Raw genomic sequence first — 14,626 nt, forward strand, 5'->3', positions numbered from 1 at the left:
TTATAACATCTTGATGTACTGTACTTGTATGCTACAAAACATCGATCCTGAGTGTTTATGTTAACAGTATCTATGGGATATGGTGATACACACTCTACAGAACAGTTATTGTAAGTTAAATACTTGCAGCTAACCTCTGTTTTCACATTTATTTCTAGTCCCCTGCTACATGTTTAGTTTTTAACATTTTTTCCACTGGTTTCTGCAAGTACTGATGTTTTATCTGGCAAATCCCCAAAAGATCTGAACAAGTATTATTTGTGCTGACAGGATATTGTGATGGACAAAACCATGTGGAGATGAAAAGACTCACTGAAATCTGATACATCAACTTCTCCAAAACACCCAACAAACACGATTTGAGATATGAATTAGCAATGCTATTGTAAAAGTAAAACCCCAGTCAGTATATGTACTGTGGTTGATTGCACGAACATATCAGGAAAAAAGAATCAAGGTGTGAAAGAATGGGCTGTATTTCCAAAGAAGAAAGCAATAACTCGGGGAAGACATCGGGAGACACAATATAGACAGACAAGCAGCAACTCATGGTAGACATTGGGAGACAGGATGTCAACAGACAATCTTCACTAGTGTCCTGCTAAGGCCTGGTTTACACTACTCTGTTTTGTACTGGTTCTGTTTCCGTACATTATCCAACAATGACATCACCACCGGTTCCGTTCGAGCTACTGTAGTGGGAATTGGGTTCTGTTTTGCCTCTGCTTGAATGGACACCTTTGAGCGGAAGAGATGAATTGAGTAAACTGTACGGAATGATGGGTAGCGTTGCATGTACTGATATTTTGAATGTTCTAGGTATGGTACTCAAATACTTATAAAATGTTATTGAATTATGGCTTTGCAATGTAATAATGTAATATTATAAATTAAACATTTTTACACCATGGAGAAAAAAAAAAAAAGACCGGTCCCAGCAAGAGGTGTGGCAGCACCACAAAGCATGTAAACACAAGCACATGGAAGAACTGGACAGGTTCCAGCCCAACAAACTGCAGAAATGCAACAAGCCTCATTCAGCAGTTATGGTAATGCCAGTGTATCAATAATTGACAACCAGAGAACCGGAAAATACTAGTATAACTTCTATCACCACACTGTGCATTGATACAACAGACACTACTGCCCCCACCATGCCTTGCAGATTCACTAGTGTGTAATTACTTATATTTCTTTACTGTGCAAGAAATGACATTTCTCCTCCATGGCCTCTGTTTATTAGTTGCAAGCAACAAGGTGGCAACAAATATACAAATTCCTTGTTGATGAGGTCTCTTTTTTGACCGACCACATTGACAAATGGAGTTGACGGTGAACTCATCCATTCAGTACGGACTCTGTTTTTGTAGCATCATTGTTGGACGGTGAATGGAGATGAAATCCTCAAAAACGGACTACTGTGAACTGGACCAAAGATTTGGCATCAAAATATGGTTGTTTCTTTCATATGTGCCATGATTTGTATACGGGTATGTTAACTGTTTAACTTAGTGAATAAAGTAAGATCATAAAGAGAGGGAAAAAAAAAAAAAATAGTATTCATCCCAAGATACATCCCAAACCCGAGAAAATGTGCATAGTATTTAGCTCGTTTTGCCACATTTCTTCTCTGCTTGATAATGGCTAAAAATGTTCCAAATATTTTATTACTTGGTTTTGATGATACGCAAATGATATATATATATATATATATATATATATATATATATATATATATATATATATATATATATATATATATATATATATATATATATATATATATATTTTATTTTTATTTTTTTTATTTATTTTTCCAACTGACCACCTTTTATGTGTAAAATTCAGTTGACTGGTGAATCTGGCAGTTTTTCCGGACCATAGCGAATGCCCCAATTGTCTGTGAACAACATTAGCTGATTCTCATCCACTCACACAATTTATTAGTGAAACCTCATTAAATATTTTGAACTGTGTAATTTATTCAAGACTGAATCCATTGGACCATGAAAATATATGCTTTGTATGATAGTTTTTGGCAATGTTTGAATTAAGTTTAGAATGTTTGAATTAAGTTTAGAAGATAGAAATATGTAATGGTGGATCATTAATATGAATAAATAGAGTTCATTGGTGAAGTGCTTAAACTGTTAAACTAGGAAAAATAGAGTTAGTTGTTGATGCTTTTTGTTTATATTATGTAAAAATTTTTCAAGATGTGATTATACATCAGCATGTTTAGGATTATATATATGGCATCACTATTGTCATGGCAGTTTACCTCATTAATAAAGGTCTTAATGAATTTGACACTTAAGCCTATAAATAAAGCATTTACTTGAGAAGTGCATAAAGAAAAGTTCAAGTTGCAGTTAAAAATGCACCTGAAATCTTTTCATCTTCAGCTTGTTTGCTAATAGTTATTTTCATTGCTTTCAGAAAGTTACTTTTCTTAGCTCTTATATGTACATCAACAAGAATATTCGTACAAAATGTTATGTTCAACATTATTATTTGGCTTCTCCAAGCTATGCTACCAACTCATCTGATGCAGCATGAAGCATAATATTTTGTTTCTTTTATAATCTTTAAGTATATTTTGACAGCAAAATTGCCAGTCTGCTTCTTTTATTAAAGTTACCCATTTGGACAGGGGTGGCAGGAGTGGGTGGCAGGTGCAGAGAAAGTCTTCCAGATCTCAAATATGAGTCGGCAGAAGAGAGTCATCATGGCTGTGATCATCTTTGGCTCCTTCATCTATATTGTTTTAACCCAGGTAAAATTTGATAATAGCTTTCACAATCTCACTGAATGACTTTTGTGAAACACTTAACTCAAACACAACTCAAACATTTACAATTATTGTTCAAACATTCAGACAAGAATGAAAAGAAACACAGGTGTTAGGAGGTGAGTTTATTCCCAACTAGTTTTGCAGAAAGCTTCTTCAGGGGAACAGTTCCCTTGATGAAGCTTTCTGCGAAAGTATTCAGGAATAAACTTACCTCCTAACACCTGTGTTTCTTTTCACCTCCTCCTCCATTTACAATTATTGTTATTTTCTATGCAATATATTTATTCAGCATACTATGTGATGAATTTTGAAAGAATAAGCACATACTGTAATCTTAGTGTAAGAAGAAATGGTAGAATCAGGAATTTTTTGTTTATCTATTTATTTATTTATTTATTTATTTATTTTTTATGTGTGTGTGTGTGTGTGTGTGTGTGTGTGTGTGTGTGTGTGTGTGTGTGTGTGTGTGTGTGTGTGTATTTACCTAGTTGTATTGTACGGGAGGCGAGCTATTCTGTCTTTGTATCTCTTAGTGCCTAATATGGTCTTACACACACACTACTGTGTTGTCCAGTTCATTCCACATGTCCATTACTCTGTGGGAGAAGCTGTTTCTCTTCAAATTTTTTCTATATATATATATATATATATATATATATATATATATATATATATATATATATATATATATATATATATATATATATATATATATATATATTTTTAAGTTTCCTTCCATGTTCTCTTGTATCCATTGGGTTCCTTTTCAGTAAATTTTCTCTATCAGGAAGCTCCATGTTCCTCGTAATTCAATAGATGGTAAACAAGTCAGCTCTTTCTCTTCTTTGTTCAAGCATTGGCAAGTCTTGACATTATCTCCTCATGTGCTAATTCAGATAGAGTTGGGGCCAATTTTCTTGTTGCCCTTTGGATTCTTTCAAGCTTTTTAATATGTATTCTTTTTTTGTACTGAGTGTCCACAGTACTGCTACATATTCTAGTCTTGGTCTTATCAGGGTGACTAATATTTTCTTTACCATTTCCTCATCTATATTTGTAAATGCCACTCTAATGTTTCTCAATAAGTTGTAGGTATCCCGAACAATTTCATTAATTTGCTTATCAGGTGACATGTCGGCTGTAATGAATATTCCTAGGTCCATTTCAGATTTTGCCTTCTTTACTTCCCTTTCTCCAAGTTTATATTGCCCTGTTACCCTGTTTTTTGCTGTTTCCAAATTCCATTATGCTGCACTTCTTGATGTTAAAATCTGATTTTGGCTCCATTCTCAAAGATTGTCAAGATCTTGCTGCAATATTCCACAGTCATTTTCTGCACTAACTTTTCTCGATAGTTTTGTGTCATCAGCAAAGAAACTCATAAAATTGTCCATACCCTCATCCATATTATATATATATATATATATATATATATATATATATATATATATATATATATATATATATATATATATATATATATATATATATATATTATCTCTGATTATTATTCATTGTTCTATCATTTGAAAAATCTTTCATCCAGTCTAATGGTTTTCCTTGTATCCTTCCTAAGGTTTCTAATTTTCTTATTAATTTTCTGTGCAGCATCTTATCAAAAGCTTTCTTGAGATCCAAGAAAACACAATCAGCCCATCCATTTCTTTCCTGAATTATGTCTATTAATCTAGAGTAGAAACATATTAGATTTGTGGTGCATGATCTTTCTTGTCTAAATCCAGACTGTCTCAGGTTTAGTGTGTTGTTTTCCTCTAGATGTTTTATCCATCTGTCCTTGATAATTTTCTCATAGATTTTGGCTATGGTGATTGTTAAGGATACTGGCCTTTAATTTGTTGGGTCTTCTTTATTACCTCCTTTATGTATTGGCATGATGTTAGCCTTCTTCCAGACTCCTGGTATTTTTTCTTCATTAAGAGAGCACTTTATTATACTATGTATTTTGTCTGCTACTTATCTACATTCCTTTAATATCCAATTTGCAATTCTGTCTGGTCTGTGTGATTTCCTTACATGTAGATTCCTTATTAGTTTCATTATTTCTTGTCATGTGACTTTTATTTCCCTCATAGGAGGTGATCTTTGTGTTTGTTCATCTTCTTTGTTCCAGCCACTCTCTTGTAAAAAACTGCTTGGAAGTGCTCTTTCATGACATTAGCCATTTCCAAGTCTTCATCGTACTCTGTATTATGCTGACACAGTTTCTCTATTTCATATTTGTTTTTCAGTTTTCCATTTACAGTGGAACCTCAGTTATTGAACACCTTGCTTTTAGAACAAATAAATTTTTGAAGAAAATTTTGAACTCATTATTGCTTTGGTTACGGTACCATAATTTGATTCTAGGACAAAGTTATTTGATTTCAAATATTAAAAGACATAGCAAAAGCTGTCATTTATTATCAATTTATAGTTTCTATAAATATATGCTACGTTTTTATATAATTTGGAGGAGAGAGTAATTCGATCTTTGAAATGTAAATGTAAATGTGATCCCGTTGAAAAGCCTCATTATGAATAAACAAATAATTTTCGGCACTCAGGAGTAATCCTGAGCCACCTGTGACTCTCTTGATGACCCCCATTGTCATCACTACTGCACAACTGCATTTTTCAGTAGCTTTTGCCAGTAGCAAGACATGTTATGATTACCTTTATTTTGGCAGTAAGTGGGTTACTCCTCTCTGTGTCCCTCTGTAAAGCTTCCCTCACTAGATCGGTGACAAAGAGAATACCTGCACAGTCTAAACAGTATCCTCTGATGAGTTCTGTGTCACTAAGTTCATTCATTATGTCATTTCTGGATAAATAATTTATGAGCTGGTGATGTTGTGAAGCACCCATCTTGGCTGTGGGAGTGTCTGCCATAAGTAGTTAAGACAGGGTAGGCTGGTGTCTGTGAACGGATTAATCCATTTTACGTTGATTCCTATGGTGAAAATAGTTTCAGTTTTTTAACATTTCAGATTTCGAATGACGTTCAGGAACAAATGAAGTTCAAGAACTGAGGTTCCACTGTACATATTTATAGAAGAGTTTTGGCTGGTCTTTACACTTATCAATTACTGCATTTGCTGGCGCATTAGATGCACTTTTCTTGAAAAAGTAATAATTACCATGCATCTAATGCAGCTGTAGTACAGATGCCTAGGCCTGTAAGCCTATGCCTATAGGTGTGGAGTTGAAGCTGTAGTACATGACACACAAATATTGTTACTAATAATAAAATCTCTCTTACTCACTCTCTCCACCACTTGGTTTATCATTTCTGTTCTTTAACCATGTATTATATTGTCCATTACCAACACTGTTTTGTAATAGTTGACCACTGTGTGTGTGTGTGTGTGTGTGTTTTATTCTTATTGTATTCGTATTTTTGCTGAATTGACTCAAGCTTGCTGTATGTTGTTTTTAAACTTAATGATCATATTTCCTTTGAATTTGTGTTTTGTTTTCATACAATGACACAATACTTCCTCTTATACATTCCATCAATGTATTCTGCACTTCCTTGTTTCCTCTCCTCTTGTTAAGCTTCTTTCTGTGTCCTCTTAATATTTGGTTTCTTGGTTGACTTTTTTTTTTCTGTATCTTTTCATTGCACATCTGCATACTGTAATCATATCTCATGTTTTTTTTCATCTTTCCCTTAGTTTGGATGACTGTAAGTCCTCTTATTTTTTCCTCATATCTTAGACTTGTGAAATTTGGTGCTTATCTCATTCATGCATTTTATGCTGTTTCTAATTTTATCAGACATCTGTTCATAAGAATCATCTTCAAGGGATGGACATGATAGGGTTTAGTAATACGAGTATATTCCTTTAAATGTGGATTGAACACCTTCGCGGTATATTTCAGCGTGTGTCTTATGCAAGGTGTTTTCTTTCTTTCTTTTCATTCTTATTTGTTATGGCCACTCATATTTACTAAGAATGTATACATTTAAAAAAAATTTTTGCTTTTCATTAATGTAATCCTTTAGTGTTTTTTTTTAGTTTATCATTACTCCCAAGTTTCTTTCTCTGCTTCTTTTTATGATCTTTCTTCCTAACTTATTACTGTATTCAATTTTTCTGTTGCCTCATCTTTGCATTTACCTGGTTTTGACTTACATGAATTGAGGTACACTTACGAGTATGTGGTTGCATCTTGTTATTTGCATTTATCTGGTCTTTCCTCCAATTGTTGCACTGTGCTGATGCTACTTACTTTTACATTATTCCTGATTTCCTTATTCAAGTGGTGAAAGCTGTTTGCCTATGTGCTGATTTCTGATCACATACTTAAAGAAAAAAAGAAAAGAAAATAATAGACAAAAGAAAAAAAAAAATAGGGGCCAGATGAATTACTGGTTTTGAGTGAAAAGAAAAAAAAAAAATACATATCTTTACTTTTAACTACTTACAAGATGCAAGTCTTAACACTGGTCAGGCTGAGGAGGATCCCTGTCTATCACTTCCTCCTCTTGTTAATTACCATGAGGTGGAACCTGCCTAACTAGCCTAAAGAACTCAGAGATCCTGTTCATGCTTATCTGATCAGTAGTAATGGGGAGTGGATGGGCAAGCCAACAACTTCCCTCTCAGGCAGGTCCAGGGTCTAGGGTGAGTGGCCACTGGTGGCCACCTGGTCTCACCAGTGGTGGTGAGGGTGAGAGGAATAACCTATGTGGTGTCCCTACAGGTCCCTGGAAGTCCCTTCACATAGGTAGTTGGGTGTTCCTGGGTGTCCCTGGTGGCCCCTCATGGGCATCCCTTGGCAGTCACTCTTGGGCATCCCTCGTGGTCCTTGGTGATCCCTTATTAACACCACATCTGTATGGGAGGGTTGCACTAGCAGCTGGCCTGGATAGGAGATTGTGTGTCTGCCCACTTGGGTGTCATGGCAAGGAAAGAAAGAGGGAGGCTCATGTCATCCTGAGGTTGGGTTTTGGTATCATTGCGCATGAGATAGTGATTGATCGAGGTTCTTATCAGCATTACTTAATAACATGGGATCCATGCTTTTATCTCCTACCTTCTACACCTTGGTGATATCCTCCTCTACTTGTTTTTGGCATGATTATCTCAAAGTACTCTCACTCACTCACTCAGAATACGGTTGCGTCAAGTGTGTGCATTTCAAACTACTAAGAGGTGAGTAGGGTGTGGGTGAGAGATTTTCAGGGAAGACTATGGTAGTCTCTACTCTCTCAAGTGTAAAACTACACTTATATTACTCATGCATCTTCCCTCTTTGATTTTTTTTTTGTATGCCCAGATAATTTAATGTTTTATAATCTTTCATTATCTCAATCAATTGCTGTCAAGTCTTCTCTTTCTTCTTTGCTCCTGTGTTAGTAACTGTTTCTTTTAACTATTCTTCATAAGTTAATTCTCCTGGCTCAAGTACCATCTTGATTCTTGTTCTCTCTTGTGTGGGGACCATACCACTGCAGCATATTCCATTTTTGGTCTGATCAATGCAGTTCTGTGAGATGCGACTCCAATATTTTTTAGTGTCCTGTATATGTCTTCAAAAACTTTTCTGTATATTTACCTTTCTGGTTGCAGATTATTCTGTGTTACCATTCCCAGGTCTTTTCTTCAGGTACAGTAAAATCCCTCTTATCCGGCATTCGAGTATCTGGCAGCTTCAAGTATCCGGCACATTTTTCCCCGAACCTTAAAATCAATAAAAAATCAATGTGTACTCATAAAATCAATTAAAATTCCCGCGTGAGCCATACTTTGTCCCTTCGCCACCAGAGCGCACTGCTTTGTGCCATCTGCAGCCCATTGCACTGTGTTTACTCAGTGACTCAGTCCCGCGTGTGCACTGTTTATTGCCTGATGCCTTCATCATGCCTAAAGTTGTAGAAAAGAGGAAGCGTGTTGTGCTTACACTTAAGCAGCTGATCAGATCAGCTGCTGATTAAGATCAGCTGATCTTTGTTTTGGTAAGATGCGTGAGTGTAGGGTGGTGATTGTGGACATAATTTCACTTCTATTCAAGTATCCGGCAATATTCAAGTATCCGGCATGTCGGTGGTCCTGCTGATGCCGGATAAGAGGGATTTTACTGTACCTTTGTTATTTCTTTATTTCCTATATCATATGTCCATTTAGGTATATTATTTCCCTTTCCTTTTCCCATTATATGACACTTTGCACACACATTTAATTTAATTTCTTATCTTTTGCTCCACCCATAGAGCTCATTCATATAACTTTACAGGACTGATATTTTATTTTATTGTGGCTTGTTATTTCTTTTAATATTATCTGCAAACAGATTTATTTAACTTTTCATTCCTACAAGTGTATCATTGATATGCTTGATGAAGCATGGAAAGTTGGTAAAGAAAATGTATATGAGTGAGGTTGAAGGTCCTGATAGCAGAGGAAGGCCAAGATGGAATGATATGTTATAGTACATGTGTGTACTCCATCTCATCCTTCCATCTTCCTCAGCTTTTAGGACCTTCAAATTTCACTCATGCATTTTCTTCACAAAAGTCTTCACACTTCAACAAGTTTGAAGGAAATTTGTGGCAGATGCTCTCAGAGGGAGTGAGGCATCAGATAGATCCTGTGTGAATATGAAGAGAGAGAGAGAGAGAGAGAGAGAGAGATAGAGAGAGAGAGAGAGAGAGAGAGAGAGAGAGAGAGAGAGAGAGAGAGCGAGAGAGAGAGAGAGAGAGAGAGAAATATTTTATAGGTGCTTATAGTGCATAAAGCCTGGAGGGTAATGACAGTCTTAAGTTTATATGAAAAGTTTGCTATACCATTTAAAATTTAAAGAAAGGACCTCTATGTGGTACAAATGATCAAGCATAACAAATTCAGATGGTTTGATCATATGGAGAGAATGGGAGGAAGATGATATACAAAGGTACAGTGAATACTGTGTATGTGAGAAGACCTGCTCCATAAAATGGGAGGACATTGTTATAATACTTGAGAAAGGGGAGGGATGGGAGGTTGAGGTTGATCTAGTGGATAAGGGTTGGAGTGTGTGTACATAATCCACTTGAGAGAATTTCATGGAATGAACATCAAAATATATCTGACATGATTAGTAATTTTTATATACTATTAGAATAAATGAAAAGTGACCTTACTTTATTTATGATTAATTCTGGGAGGAAGATGCTATTTTTTTCTTCTTGTGTTGCCAATAAGCAGTTTGTTGAGAAATATTTTTTTCTACATGGCTATTCTTCTCATGAGATGAAAATAAAAATAAAATATTCTTATTTAATTTCAGGCTGTACATATATTAGGAGGAGCACCGGGAGAACCTGTTCACCCAGAAATACGAAAGTTCTGTTCTTCTGCTTCAAGAAAAAATGTAAATATTGAGGTAAGTTGGATGGTCTGTTACTGGCACATAATGCTCGAATGGAGAAGAAAGAAATGGGGTATGTCCTAAGAGCCAAAATAATGAGAACAGACTTGGCATAATTTTGGGAAGAAATGTAAAGTGCATAAATTTTGGGAGATGGAAGGCTCAAGTACCATTTGTGGGCTACCTCTCTATCATGTATAGCATGAGAACAGGCTGAGTTAAACCAAGATTTCAAAAGTTTAGTGTAAGAGAACAAATGAAGAATGTATGCCTTCATGCCAGATGCTATCATCTCAGTTATGTGCTCAGCACACACAGATGGATCTCTGACATAGAAGCTGTAGTCATTCTATGAAAAATCAGGATAATACTTCCTCAGGCCCCTCTAATTAGTAGAGGCAAATTGCAGAGGCACCTCCACTTTGGAGGATTCTCGAGAGAAACTGGAGCAATAAGACAATATACAGATATGAGGTTGTGGTTGGAGGAGCCCAGCAAAGAAGACAAAGTGGCAGAATAAGCAGAAGAATTAGAGGTTAGAAAAGGTAAAAAAAATGTTGAGTGCATCTCTGAGACAGTAAGGGATATGAGTATGGTGCTGCATTAGTTACTATAGGCTGTGGAGGATAGCAGAGTTAAATGCTAGTTCACCAGCTTGGTTAGTGAAAGAGGAAAGCCAGAGTTGGTGGGGAACATGAAGTCTTCAGGAATGGAGATCACAAAAGATGAGAGTCAGGATGTGTTCCATTTTGGAAGCTAAATAGTCAAAGATTAGAGGAGTTAGCAAGAGGAATTCAGCACAGATTAATTTAGTTTGAGAGTGACTCTGAAATCAAAGCCAGATGGTAGAAAATTTTGAAGACAGTATTAGAATGTGAGCATGAGAGCAGAAGTCACAGAGCACACAGATGCAATATTCACCTTTGGATAGAAACACGGGATAGGGGAAGTAGGAGGAAATAGAGCAGGGGTTACTGTTAGTAGCCTCAGACACCTGTGTTTCGGTGAGAAAAAAAGATGAAATTTAGTAGAAGAAAGGTGATGTTGCACAGATTGAAAATTAGATCTAAGGTTGTGAATGTTGCAGAAGTTAATGAAAAAAAAAAAAAAAAAATTGAAGGGGGTATCAAGACACTTTGGGTTGATACCAGAAGAGTCGTCTGACCTGGGGGACATTTTCCCAGTTCTGCTAACCTGGTCACAGAGTGTGCTGCCAGTCTGTCACTGAGTGGTGTGGTTAGAGTCACTGATTGACCGAATACACCACTTGACTTTTCTTCTGAGCTCATGTATCCTTTTCATGTCTCTTTTTCCTTGGCATCTTTATTTAAAAATGTAGGGCATATTCATTATAAATATTCAGGAGCCAGCATCACATAATCAGTGGGTTTTTTTTTTTTTCCTTTTGAGGCTTAACTGCAAAAATCATATAAACTATACAGAGGTTCCTCAGTTTATGCTAGTCTCGACTTGCACTGTTTCCTACTTCCATAACACTCCCCTTTGCTGATTTCTTTTTTTTTTGTTTAAAAGAAAAAAGTTTCATTGCTTTACTTACATGAGGGTACCAGCATGCCTTCCCAATGTTAAGCCTGTCTTGCAATGGCCCTTCTGGTGTGCAAACTAACCATAGGAGTAAAGACAAAGAATTGTTCTCTTCTGGTCACAGTGTGGGTGCTTACTTAGGCTGGTTTTGACTTATGCTGAAATTCAGTTTATGCAGTGGCTTAACCAATTGGGTGGCAAGTATTTTTCACAAAACTTTCCCCTGGTGTTGAGCCAATTTGGATTTTTTATTTTCCTTTACTCAAAAGTGTGTAGGATGATTAGAAAACACATAATTGATACATTTTGATACTAACATTTTATCATTTCCATGATTTTTAAGCACTGGGAGTATTTGGAGTGTGACATCCCATGGACCAGGGGACTTGCCGAGCTAACTTTGGAGATTTGTAGAAGGTGGTTATAGGGCAGTAAGGAGGCTAAAGGCTTGGGTTGCAAGAGACTGGAATGCATAGAGGTCCAACATGAGTTATGAAGGGTTGTGTGAGCCTACAAGTGAGCTGTGTTTACACAAAATTGAAGGTTTTGTGTTTTGATGCATAAAAATATTTAATTGTAAATGTAAGTTGTTATTTTCAACAGATATAAAGATAAGTAACAAGAAGTAGATGCTACATATGAATAGTGCCATGAGAGAATGCTCCAAGCACTGTTTTTTTTAAACCAATTATCAGTTATTAATGATGAAAGCACATCATGTATGTGAAGAGTTAAATTAAAGTAAGTGTTAATTTATCCTGTATAATAAGGTTCTAGACATACCTATAGCACTAATTATTAATAAGTAGAAGCTAGACAAAGCTGTGAAAGAGTGTTGAGGAAAATGCTCAAAGCCCATTGGCTCATTGGTGTTTGCATCAGGACAAAATGGTGGTGCCATTGTCCAGCCACATGAGGACCATTTCGATCATTTTGGGTCAGTGGGATATTGCTCCAAGTTACCCCACGAGGTAGGAGATGCTTTGAGGTATTGTTTCCATGTGAAAACTGGATTTTCATGGAGGGTGATGCTTGGAGCATCATCCTGTATCACTATTCATACATACAACAATTTTAGGGACTTTATTCACTCTTGAGGAAGTTTATAAGTCATTACAATGTATGTTTTATAATCTTTTATCATGGTCACTGTCAGACTTATAGTCACTCACATCACTATCTGTGAAGGCACTTGAGGCCTCATCAAAGACATGAGAAAAGTTGGGCATTTGCAAAATATTCTTTCCATGGCAAGACATTCTTCCTTTACTGCAGTCAGATCAGGAATTGGACTCGTACCCTTGGCATGCCTATAGGTTTGGGAAGGAGGTGTTGATAGTCAGTGAAGGGGAAGGGTAAAGGTAAGAAAAGTGTCCTCTGACAAAGTATGAAAAAGCCTCCCAGTCAAAATATGACCATAGCAATTTTTTTAAAATTATTGCTGTAAATATATGTCAAAGGTACAGCACGTGCCTACCCAGTGCTGTAAAATATATAGCTCTAGCATCCTGGGGTTTAAGAATGGAACTCTAGCATAATCCAAGGACCCATGTACTCCATTTACACATTATTCTTTTCTTTTCTCCATACCCACCTGTACTGTTTCATATAATTTTGCCACACCAAAGAGCTTCAAAATATCTTGAGAAAGAAAATTTCTTGACAGTATGAGGATTCCAACCTGCCAGTCATCTATGTGGTGACACCAACATATCGAAGACCGGAGATGGTGGCTGAGCTAACCCGACTTGGCCAGACTCTAACAATGGTAAAGAGGATACATTGGATTGTGGCTGAGGACAGCCACACATGCTCTCCTCCAATAACCAGTCTTCTAGATCGATTAGGTAAGCACTAAACAAATTATTAATTGTTTTCAGTGACTATTGTAGCTGTATAAGACACCAATTTATTTATTTGAAATTATTCATGGATTTAAATAAAATCACATTTATGATTATGTTGTATCTAAAAATTCAAGAAATTTTATACTTTATTATTTTTATAAATGTAAAAATTTGCTTGTGCATTTCCAAAGTGACATTTTTTCAACCAAGAGAAAATAATGACATACAGTAGAGTACGTGAGTGACAATGCACAGTTGTTATAACATACAACTGCAATAACGCACTGAAATTTTAATATTTAATTGGAATAACGAGCCAAAACTGACATAACGAACTTGCCACTAGTGTGAGCACTGGAATTTTAGTAAAAAATATAATAAAAAAATTAACCAAAACTGGCATAATAAACCTGCCACTAGTGTGAGCACAGAAGTTTTAATAAAAATTTAATCAGAATAACAAGCTAAAACTCGCAAGGCTAACTCACCAATTGCTTGAGCTGCTGTTCACCTATCTGCTGCCTGTCCCTTCCTCCCTTTTTTCTTTTTCTCTCCCTTCTTTTATCTTGTCTCAGACCTTCCCTGTCACCTCTCCTCCCTCTTATCTGTCAGAGATAAGTTACAAGGGAGTGAAAACTCTCTCTCTTTCTCTCTCTCTCTCTCTCTCTCTCTCTCTCTCTCTCTCTCTCTCTCTCTCTCTCTCTCTCTCTCTCTCTCTCTCTTATTTATTCTGGATTACATTAACTTAGTAACAGAGTAAGTTACGTACTACATTACGTAGTTATGGTGACTTTGAATGGCAAAAGGAAACATTATCAGTATTTCCTAACTAAAAGCCAAACTCATATTTTCATACCCCCGCCAACACAATAACCAGTCATTTATCAGTTTTTTTGAATCCCTGCAGGGTAGACCCTTTCAGGTCTACCTGTGTGGCTAATATCTTGCTCCACCAACTAACGTACATGTTAGTAAACTGTCTCTGGTGGTGCCACATTCTACAACGGGGCTACATCTCTCTCTCTCTCTCTCTCTCTCTCTCTCTCTCTCTCTCTCTCTCTCTCTCTCTCTCTCTCTCTCTCTCTCT

General features: G+C 36.3%; 1 protein-coding gene and 1 long non-coding RNA gene across 7 annotated transcripts in view; one reads left to right on the forward strand and one right to left on the reverse strand.

Annotated features, from left to right (window-relative positions):
• The window catches only part of LOC135101589 (galactosylgalactosylxylosylprotein 3-beta-glucuronosyltransferase S-like), a 71,626-nt gene that overhangs the window by 30,391 nt on the left and 26,609 nt on the right, over positions 1-14,626 (forward strand). For 3 of the 6 annotated variants that reach the window (XM_064005752.1, XM_064005750.1, XM_064005753.1), the window contains 3 exons: positions 2,654-2,776; positions 10,067-10,162; positions 13,359-13,539. In XM_064005752.1, the coding sequence (XP_063861822.1) occupies positions 2,705-2,776; positions 10,067-10,162; positions 13,359-13,539 (349 nt within the window). In that variant the 5' untranslated portion in view covers positions 2,654-2,704. The other 3 variants (XM_064005754.1, XM_064005748.1, XM_064005751.1) reach the window with 3 other exon arrangements.
• On the reverse strand, positions 7,192-9,475 carry LOC135101591 (uncharacterized). Its single transcript, XR_010269317.1, has 2 exons — positions 7,835-9,475; positions 7,192-7,689 (listed from the first exon to the last, which is right to left on the reverse strand). It is a non-coding gene; the product is annotated as an uncharacterized LOC135101591 (long non-coding RNA).

Source organism: Scylla paramamosain, chromosome 6 (genome assembly GCF_035594125.1).
Source record: "Scylla paramamosain isolate STU-SP2022 chromosome 6, ASM3559412v1, whole genome shotgun sequence".
NCBI classification, from domain to species: Eukaryota; Metazoa; Arthropoda; class Malacostraca; order Decapoda; family Portunidae; genus Scylla; species Scylla paramamosain.